The sequence below is a fragment of the Tenrec ecaudatus genome, chromosome 1 (assembly GCF_050624435.1).
Source record: "Tenrec ecaudatus isolate mTenEca1 chromosome 1, mTenEca1.hap1, whole genome shotgun sequence".
In the NCBI taxonomy this organism is placed as follows: domain Eukaryota; kingdom Metazoa; phylum Chordata; class Mammalia; order Afrosoricida; family Tenrecidae; genus Tenrec; species Tenrec ecaudatus.
In genome coordinates this window covers 244972357-244983274 of record NC_134530.1, presented here as the reverse complement: position 1 = coordinate 244983274, position 10918 = coordinate 244972357, and the positions used below count along the sequence as shown (strand labels likewise).

Sequence of the window (10918 nt, the reverse complement as noted above, 5' to 3'; positions counted from 1 at the left end):
TGTATTTGAATAATAAGTTTTACTGATTGGATTTCTCCCAAAGCAGATACATAGATTCCTATCACAGACTGCCTTGTATTTCAAATTAGATTTTGAAATGTTCTTTTGACTATAACTGCAGTGACATTCCTCTTGTGTCAGTCCCGGTAAACTTTGTTTTTGCTACTGTCTGACATAATATGGAAAGCCTTTTAACTTTCTTCAGTTTAATACATTTTCATCAGTTATGAAAAAGGCATACGGTAGGCAGGGCACATAAAGACATTTACCCTTCACTTTCCCCTTATCTACTGCTGCTGAAAGCTGTTGGAGAACTTTAAGGAAAATCAGATATTCCTTCTTCATTTTGGGAATCCTGAATTCCTTGCAACAGTTTGGGGAAATTATACCTCCGAACAAGGGAGTAAATATAGTCTCACCAAGCATATAGACTAGAAATTCATGACTATGTACTTTTGTCTATGAGCTCTCAGTCTACACTGTGATTTCGGTCATTATCTGCTTGTGAAGTTCAGACACAGACTTGTGGTGGGCTAGCCATACTTAAGACAAGGAGAAGGAACTTTTCTGGAAAATCCATTAACCATTGCATGGCTACTAAGACAACATTTGCAGCATTCAAGTAACTGCAGCATCTCAAGGAATCCCTGCACAGGTCTTATCAATCCAAACTCACCGCCACGCAATCGACACTGACTCAGCAACCCTAATGATTACAGAACTGACCCGGTGGGTTTTGGAGACTGTACAGGAGTAGAAAGTCTCAACTTTCTTTCGGGGAGTGGCTGGTAGATTACTGCTGACCTCGAGGTTAACAGCCCAACACGCAGGCCACTCGTCAACCAGGGCTCCTTACAGGTATATATCGTGTTCTCTTGTGGTTCTGATATTCCAGGACCATCATCTCAAGGATCTTCCAACTTCCTCTATCATTTCACCGTGATTAACCACTTCACTTCCAATCTGATCCCTCTTCCATAAAGGTTTGTCAATGTCCCCGTGAAAGGTGGCCAAGGGGGGGTTAGACAGAACAGTCTGCGCTGAGGAGAAAAATGAGATTCCGGTCAAATAATGGTGAGGTAGCCAGTGACTTACATTTACCCCAGGTCAAAGCTAAACCTTTAATCCCAGAGTAAAAAGGGCTCTAATTTAAAGAGCATGCAAGAACCTATCTCATTTGTGCCACCAGCCACGCCTCCAGTGGAGCAGTCATTTAGTATAACCCCAGTAAAGTGATAATCCATTTTTAACTAGTCCAGACGTATCTCCCTCTCCTGAAAATTAGGTCGGCACAGATGCAAACATAAATCTGCAGAATGCACAGTAGGAGAGAGCAGGTTTCTCCCAGTTCCGGGGTAGACGAATAACTAACGACCACGTCACGGCCGAAGGCGGGGTTAGGCTGGGTTCCGTCCGCGCGCCGACTAGGCGCCGGATGTAGATTTTGCGCATGCTCACCGGAAGCGCTGGCGGTCGTCGCTTCCGGCGGGGGTTTCCTCCGGCGTTCGGACGGGTTCCCGTGCCTGGTCTAGCCTTACCGCGGAGCCGCCCGCGTTAGACGGGCAAGTGCCGCAGATGTCGGCCTCTGTTCTTCGCTCGCGTTCAAAGTAGGACGGGAAGCCCGTGGTAGGATTCATTCGTGCTGTTGTTTTCTCTCGATTCTCCGGAATGTTGAATTCTGAGAACAAGGTGAGGTAGCGGGGAAGCTCTGGTTACCGTGGTAACTGCGTGACACCCATTTCGGACTTGCCAGTTAGGTAAGGGAGAATCTCTGTAACCACCCCTTTAAAATACATTGGTGGTCCGATTCCGATGCAGATATAAAACCGTGTTCGTAACCATAGAATTTGGTTTTACAAGGTTTGCTCTGGGTGTAAGAGGAGAGGCGAACTTTGAGGCAAAGTAGCGAGAGCGACTGTGGTAGTCAAGGCAAAGCGGGAACGTGACTTAAAAGCAGGCGTAGAGAAGATGGAAGAGGGAAGATGGGAGAAATAGGTGGAGCAGTAGGTGATTGCATTCTGCATAACTCAGATACTTGTGGATTAATTGCTCCTGTTCTTAGTTTGGAATAGAAGGTTAGCAATTCGAACTCACCAGCTGCTCTGGGGAGAAAGAGGAGTCTTTCTGCTTTTATAAAAATAATTACTATCTCGGAAACCCATATAGAGTAGTTCTACACTGCCCTTTAGGGTTGCTGTGAGTCAGAATTGACTCGATGCCAGTGAGGTATTACTTTTTCGTGCAAGAGAATAAATATCAACAATTCAAACCCATCAATAGTTGAAGAAATATTTATAGTCTTGAAAACCCGAAGGAGCCGATGTACTGTGCTGTGGGGTCACAAGGAGTTGGAATGGGCTGAATGGTGGTGGATTGGGTGAGTTATCAACAATAACTAAAAATTCATTGGGTATGGTAGATAAGGGAGAGGGGGCCCTGGGGCATCTTTGGGATTAAGTCCAATATGGGTTCATTTTTCAACATCAGTTGTTGTTAGAGGCTATTGAGGTGGTTTGGACCCATAGAACACAACAGAACAAAACACTGCCAGGTCCTGCTCCAGTCTCATGATTGTTCCTACTCCTGAGCCCATTGTTGCAAACACCATGTCAGATCCATTTGTATAGGGCCTTCTTCTCCTTGTCTGCCCTACTTCTTTACCCAACTCATGTCTTTCTCCAAGGACTGGTCTCCTGACAATGTATCCCACGTACGTGAGACAGATATCCTTCCTCTAAGGAGCATTCTGGCTGTACGTCTTCAAAGACAGATTTATTACTTCTTTTGGCAGCCCATAGTACTTTCGGTATTCTTTGTCAGAACCAAAATGAAAATACATCCATTTTTCTTCTGTCTGATTTATACAGCTTCAATCTTTCACATGCATATGAGGTGTTCAAAAATACCATAGCTTGGATTGGACACACCTTTAGTGCTCAAGGTAACATCCTTGCTGCTCAACATTCTAAAGAGGCCTTGTGTAGCAGATTTACCCAATGCAGTGTGTACTTTGATCTCTTGACTGCTGCTTCCATGAACATTGATTGTGTATCCAAGCAAGACAAAATCTTTTAACAACCTCAAGTGTTTCTCCATTTATCGCTGATGTTCCCAGTTGGTCCACTTGTGAGGATTTTGGTTTTCTTTACACTGGACTGTAATACATATTGAAGACTACAATCCTTGATCTTCATCAGCAGGTTCGTAGAGTCTTCCTCACTTTCAGCAAGCAACGTCAGTTACAACTGCATTTCTTCATCCATGTCAAACTGTATTTTGTTCTTTTTCTTTCCTAGAATATTGCCCTCAGCTTTCTAACCATGAGCGGTTTAGTTACCTTCACGAAGCCCCTTTTCCCTCCATTTTAATGTTGAAAAACCCACGGGATACTTCTAGAAATAGAAGTGTGGCTAGAGTGTGAGTGTATGTGAGGAGGGCAGGGCTCTAGAGAGAAGTTCATGCCAGGCTGAATTTGGACTTGCTTCCAGAGATGCACAGACCCCTTTCCCTAATTCCCACCTCCACTTGTTAAGCACAAGTGATACTACCTCCAAATATGTTTCTAATCCCCTCTCTAGGATTAGATTACTCTTAGTTACTTTGACATTAGGTTAGTTCATTTATGTACATAGTAGCAGCTACTACGCCTGTGGTGTGGGGAAGAATATTGAAAGTACCATGCATTTCCAGAAGAAGAAACAAATGTATCTTGGAAGAAATATAACCATAATGCTCATTAGAAGTGAGGATGGCAAGACTGTCTCACTTACTAAGAACAGAGACCAGTTCATAGAAAGGGACATCATGCTTGGTAAAATCCAGGGGCAGCCAAAAAGAGGGACCTTAAGTGAGATGGATTGACACATTGTGATAGTGGGCTCAACATAACACGTGAGGATGGTACAGGACCGGGCAATGATTTGCTGTGTTATGCATAATTGAATGTTTTTCCTTTAAAGGAGCTACCAAGTACAATGAATTTTTCTGATCTAAATTATATTTATTAGAAAAAAGGTGATGACTTTTCTGTGTGAAATAGGTATGAGTGCTTTCAGTGACGAATTGTTAAGCCCCGTGGCAGAGGCAGAAGGAGTGGAAACATCAGTGCTCTCTGGTACAGGGATGTATATTCCATGGCTCCGAAAGCAAATGGACATGGTGGGTAAGTAAAATACAGAGCCATTGTAACAATGAAAGGACATGATACAACTCAGTGTGAATACAGAATTAAGAACGGAGTTGGGAACAGCTTTAGTTTTAAAGATGGGAATATGTGTGTCTTTTTTTTTTAAACTAGGGAGTCCTGGTTATGTGGTTATGCATTCATTTAGAATTCAGCAGTTCAAAACCACCAGCTGTTCCTTGGGAGAAAGATGAGGCTTTCTCCTCTCGCAAAGAGTTACAGTCTCAGAAATCAACAGGGGAAGTTCTTCCTTGTTTAAAGGATCGCCACGATTGAGACTTTTTTTTTTTCATGAATACGTCTTGACTCTGTGGCAGTAAAGGCTTTTATGAGCTGCAATCAAAACAATACATTTTTTAAAAGTTGATTCCCCCCCCCCCTCTTAGATATTTTTTTCCCTTTTGAATTAATAGCAAATAGCCCATGTTGTGGACTTGTGAGGAACTTTGGGATTGACCAAGGAAGGAGATGTGACCGTGATACAGCCTTGTGGCACCACAAGCTGCTTGGTACGCTGCAGGCACAGAGAGCCATCAGAAGTGGAAAGGGCATGAAGAGCCCTGGGGCACAGAGGGAGAGAGGAAAAACTTTCATATCCTTGGGGTGTTGTCCTGCAGCAAAGTGGGGAGTCTCTGAGTCAGGACTCCAAAAGCAGGGGCACTTCCTAACTACAAAAAAGCAGCTATCGATTAAATTCCTACCCATAGTGACCCTTCTAGGATAGAGTAGAACTGCTTCTGTGGGTTTCAAGACTGTTCCTTTATAGGAGTAGAAAGTCTCATTTTTCTCTAGCAGAGTGGCTAGTGATTTTGAACTGATAACCTTGCAGTTAACAGCCTAATACATAACCCAGTATGCCATCAGGGAACCTAGTAGCACCTTAGAGTCCTTTTAACTACAGGATTTTGTGGTAGCTATTTTGGTGATGGGTACCCTTGGGGCTTATGTGTTGGGTTGCTAATTGCATGGTCAGCAGTTCAAATACACTTGTTTAGCGGTTCTCAACCTGTGGGTCTTGACTCCTTTGTGGGTTGAACAACCCTTTCACAGGGGTTGCCCGATTCATAACAGTAGCAAAATGAGAGTTATGAAGTAGCAATGAAAATAATTTTATGGTTGCCGGGGTCACCACACATGAGGAACTGTATTAAAGGGTTTCGGCATTAGGAAGGTTGAGAACCACTGCACTAGTTGCTCTATGGGAGAAAGATAAGGCTTTCTGCTCCCATTTAAAAAAAAAAAATATATATATATACATACACACATACATATATACATACATACATCCCCCAGAAGCCCAAAGGGTCAGGTCTACTCTAGCCTGTAGGGGTCCTATGAGTCAGATTCTACTCGATGGTCTTGAGTTATGGCTAGCAGACAGTGGGTGCCGTTTCTCTCACTCCGCCATCAAGTTGATGTTGACTCATAGAAACCCTGCAGGACAGAGTAGAGCTGCCTTGTGAGTTTCTGAGGCTGTAACTCTTTACAGGAGTAGAAAGCCCCATATTTCTCCCATGAAGCAGCTGGTCGTTAAAGCTGCTGACCTTGAGGACCGTAGGCCAGTAATACACCACTAGGGCAGTTTCTTAGGGTATGTGAAACAGACAGGCTGCTTTCTTTCTTTCTTTTTTTTTTAATGTACTGTTTGCATGGTTTTAAGATGCTATCTGAAATTTTTATTATGAGTGTAATAGTTGCAAAAGATAAATTTCCAGCATATGTTCACATTTTACAAAATTATATTACTCTTTTAAAAGTAATCTAAATAGTATAGCAATGTGATACTTTCTATCATCCATTTTTATACTTTTATATTTTCTCCTATTTCACTCCTTGCGACAAAAATAATGTGTCTTCTTTTACACTTTTTGTTTTATTACCCTAGAATCATAAGCATTTAAATACTAGTATTTATTTTGAGTAGAGACTTAGTTGTATCCACCTGATCAAAATATTGTGTTATAAATTTTGTTAAATACTAAGCATAAGGAGTAAGATTTTATTATTTTTATCTCATTGTTAACACTTTTATTTGGGCTCCTTCATATTGCTACGATCGAATAGTATATATTTCTAGAAAGAGAAGAGAGTACCAATTCTATTTTATTTTAATTCACTGTAAATTTGGAGAAACCATAGTTATATAGTAAGATGGGAATAGTAAGAAGGGAATAGATGGTCGTTAGTTATTGCAGTGTATCAGTTCTTTGAACTAAATAACGCATTGAAAAAAATTACAGTAATTTATTATAAAATACTTACTTCTCCTCTGTTTGGATATGCAAATATTTGGAAATAACCTGACCTGCAAATGGACATGTTTGAGCTGTTCACTTTCTCACATGTATGTTTTTACCTGCAGTTTCAACTTAAGACAACATGTAGCGAGTGTGATTGTGTAGATTTGATTATTTGCATAGAAAATTCATTTTAAGAAAGAATAAGAATTCTTATAAGAAAGTTCGCAGACTGCAAGTTGATTGCTATGAAATTATTTTAAAGCAAGGTGCCCATGGTCTTTGTGTACTCCCATGGTTCAGGGCACATGAGATAGAAAACTTCTGGTCTAGAGTAGGCTTGTGGTGATGTGGGAAGTCACTCTTATTAGGACTGTACCCAAACCGAAATAGTCTTAACAAGGGGATTGCCAATACTAAGATGTGAATGGTGATGTCTAGAACTCTTTTAATTTAATTTACTCTTAATGTCATTGAGTTAGTGAAATTCAGTCTCTTTATAAATGTAAAACCTCAACTCTTGTCTTATCAGAACATCTACAAGTAATAATTGCAATGTTTACATATTGTTGACTTTTAATACCCATTCGAAGGACCTAGAACTGTGCTACTGAAGGACTCTTTAGGAAACTCTCCTAAGACTTTTTTAGGGCAAGAATGAAAGGATGATTGATTCTGATATGCAAAATAGCCTAAGAAGTCTAATAGATTACTCTATGAAAAACAAGGTATTCTTTTGATTTGGTAAAAATAGCTAATAGCTGTATGGAAAGGCTTATTTCATATGAACCTACTTTGATATTGAGGGTGGACTGGGTTAAGTACTCTATTATTCTACTTCTTAAAATGTATGTTTGCTAAAGTTAAGATGACTGAGTCTTTGAATTTGGGGTCATGGTGTATAAAGAGTCTTCTCTTCATCTTTATAGTGACTGGAGGGAAAAAGAAGGATTTTGCGCAGACAACAAGTGCATGTTTAGCTTTGATTCAAGAGGCTCTGCTGAAGCACCAGTGGCAGAAAGCGGCGGAATATATGCATAGTTACTTTCAGACCTTGGAAGATACAGACACCAACAAAAGGCAGGCTGCCCCTGAGGTAAGCCAAGTTTAAGTGTGCTGGGAGAAATTGTATGCCAGCAAGTTTCTGTCTCGTGAGCTCTCTCTGCCTAGAATAGCTTTGTAAAATCAAAAATTAATATTACCATAAACTACTTATAGTAGTTTAAGGTGGATAATTTACATCAGGATATTTTTTGTACTCTCATAAAAAGTTTTATTTTTTAAAGGGGACTGGCAGTACTGTGGTGGGAGAAAGAGGAGGCTTTTCACTTCCATAACAGTGGACAGTCTCTGAAACCCCAGGACCCATTCTGTTCTGTTCTATGATCCGAATTGACTGGATAGCAGTGAGTTTTAGAAAGTACATTGAACAGATGTGCTTGACACAATGGATAGATGTATGGATTGTGATGAGTTGTACGAGCCCCCAATAAAATGATTAAAAAAACAAAAGAAAAAAGAAAGTGCATTGAACTTTGAATCCTCAGATTCTCCAATATTCATTCATTCCAGTAATTTCCCCTTTAACAGAATGCTTCGCGTCATCACCTACACGTTATTTCTTCCGTGTTTAAATTGTTTCTTGACCCTGCACCCCTCACCAACTGTGCTTCATTTCCATGGCCCCTTGCAGCAAAACCCATTGCAAGAGTTATATATACCTGTTCTATCAACCCCTTTCCATTTAGACTCCCAATGCCCAGCATCACCATTTGAACAAAACTGCTTAGTCCAGGTCAGCAATGGCCTCAGTGTGGCTAAGTCCAAAAGACTTTCCACTTTAGAAGAATTAACTACCGTATATCAATGAAACATTATTTGTAATCCCTCACCCAATTTTTTGAAATGAGAAAACTGTTTTTCATTTCTATCCATTCTTTTCTAACTTCACCCCCCGAACTTTGTCTTTGTTCAAATGCTGCCCTTTTGTTCTTGAGTGGATACCTCCCCAGTCTTACTGTTCACCTTGTATTGTTCACCTATGTATTGTTTGGCTAAAATTGGGGGTGTGAGTTCAGTTCCTGTTCTGAAATTGAGTGGCAAAAGTGTGCAAAGATTGGAACCTTCGTACACTGCTCGTGGGATTGTAAAATGGTACAACCACTGTGGAAAAGAGTGTGTGTGACACATCCTTAGAGTGTTTGAAATAGAAATACTGTTGACCTAGCTTCCCACTAACCTAGATAAAGAAGAGCTGTGGCACAGATACATGCACACCTATAGATGATGGAAACAACATGAATGCTTTTCACCAGATAAAAGAATCATCAAACGATGGTGCACGGACACAATCTAATACTGTGCCATCTTAAAGAATAACAACGAGTTTGTGAAACATCTCATAGTGTGGATGAGCCTGGAGGATACATGCTGAGTTAAATGAATTATCCTAAAGGAACAAATACTGTAGTAGACGACTGTTGTAAAAATGTCACAGAAAAGAGACATTCTCTCGTGGTTGCCTGGGTGGGAATTGGAAAGAGGTTAAATCACGGGTGAAGGCAATATACACATACATTAAGAAATTAGCGAAAAATGATGAAGGTAAGGGAGGACGCAAAGAAGAGTGCATCAATGTTTGTAGAAAGCCTCATCTCTCTCTCCTAGAGTGGCTAGCATGTTTGAACTGCTGAACTTAAGGTTAGTGGTCCAATGCTTACTTGACAACATCATCAGAGCTCTTTATCATAGCTATTACCTGTGGCCATCAACTTGTTAGTAGGACAGATTAGAGCTGCCCCTTTGGGTAGTAAATCTTTTACTGCCTCATCTTTCTCCCTCTGAGTGGTTGGTGGAGTTGAACTGCTGACTCTGGTAGCAGGCAGCAGCTCATTGAGTAATTCACTCTGCCACCAGTGTTCCCATATAGTAGCCGTTCCCTCACTAACTTCTCATTGTCATCGAGTCAGTTCCGACTCACAGCTATCAAACATCGAGATATTGCACTTCAATGATGATGCTCATCTAAGTCAATCTGTCAATAATATTAACAGATCACTCCATTTTTATAATCAGTTTTTTTATATGATTTTCAGGACAATGATTTGTTTTTCTTTTTATTCCTACATTAAGGATGATTCTTCAGTTTCTTTTTCTGGTTGCTCTTGGCCTTTTTCCATGGGACTGTTCCAGAGTTCAATCCTTCAGTCACCTTCTTTATCTTTACTTACTTTTAGTAATTTCTTTAAGTATTTCACCTTAAGTGCAGCGCTTGTGATTCCTAATTGTATATATGTGGTCCTGACTTGGATCTCTTATTTCCACACTCTTACTTGTCGCAGTCTATAACACATCACTAGTTATTTAGTGATCACATTGTCCTAACTATGTCTAAAGTGAAACGCTAAGTCTTACCCTTAAGCCAAATCTTCCTTTCCTCAGTTATTTTCTTTACCTGGAAGACTTCTTACTCCCTCCATTGCTAGACCTTGGTCCAAGCCATTGTCATCTCTCCCAGTTAACTGTCTCTGTCTCCATTGTGTTTTAAAAACAGCATCCAGAAAAATTTTCATCCATTTCAAATCAGCTTTATTGAAATGCGAGGGTAAGTAAAAAAAAGGTTACCAAATAATAGAAGCCTTTATTAGACAAAAATATAAAAATGTGATACTACTGCTTCTTCACATATCCTCCATCTAGGTCTGTACACTTCTGAAGCCTGTGTTTCAGTCTCTAATCCTTCCCCAAAGAACTCTGAGCTCTTCAGTTTACACCACCTCAGACTCAAAGCAGCAGTTTGGGCAGCCTTCCGAGAGTCGGGTCGTGCTCCTTTTAAGTATTCTGTGAGGTTTGGGAATAAAACGTCTCGTTAGGATGAGGGCTGTCCAGTGAGTGGACGGGTAAGATTTCCCTGGAAAACGATCTTAGGCCAGTCCTTGCTGCCCTCGAAGACTGAGCAAATACAATACTAGAAAAAATTCCTCAGTGCAACTTTCTTGGCCTTTTTTTTCTTTCAGTATTGCACTTTTCCATTTTCTTTTTAAAACTCATTTTATTGGGGGCTCATACAACTCTTATCACAATCCATATATGCATCCATTGTGTCAAGCACATTTGTACATTTGTTGCCATCATCATTCTCCAAACATTTGCTTTCTACTTGAGCCCTTGGTATCAGCTCCTCATTCCCCCCCCCTCACGAACCCTTGTTAATGTATAAATTATTATTATTTTGTCATGTCTTACACTGTCCAACACCTCCCTTCACCTACTTTTCTGTTGTCTGCCCCCTTGGAAGGAGGTTGCCCTTGTGATCAGTTGCCCTTTTCTATCCCACCTTCTCCTTCCCCTCCTCGTATTGCTACTCTCATTATTGATCCCGAGGGGTTTATCTGTCCTGGATTCCTTGTGCTTACAGTTCTTATCTATACCACTGTACATCCTCTGGTCTAGCCGAATTTGTAAGATAGAATTGGGATCATGATAGTGGTGGCAAGGA

At 40.6% G+C, this 10918-nt stretch overlaps 1 protein-coding gene across 4 annotated transcripts in view; it reads left to right on the top strand.

Moving 5' to 3' along the window:
• The first annotated feature begins 1478 nt into the window (after positions 1–1478).
• Positions 1479–10918, top strand: part of TAF1A (TATA-box binding protein associated factor, RNA polymerase I subunit A) — a 37105-nt gene continuing 27665 nt past the window's right edge. The window contains exons 1-4 of one of the 4 annotated variants that reach the window (XM_075530478.1): positions 1479–1689; positions 2281–2377; positions 4040–4162; positions 7350–7516. In XM_075530478.1, the coding sequence (XP_075386593.1) occupies positions 4042–4162; positions 7350–7516 (288 nt within the window). In that variant the 5' untranslated portion in view covers positions 1479–1689; positions 2281–2377; positions 4040–4041. Of the gene's footprint in view, positions 1758–2280; positions 2378–4039; positions 4163–7349; positions 7517–10918 lie in introns of all 4 variants that reach the window. The other 3 variants (XM_075530476.1, XM_075530475.1, XM_075530479.1) reach the window with 3 other exon arrangements.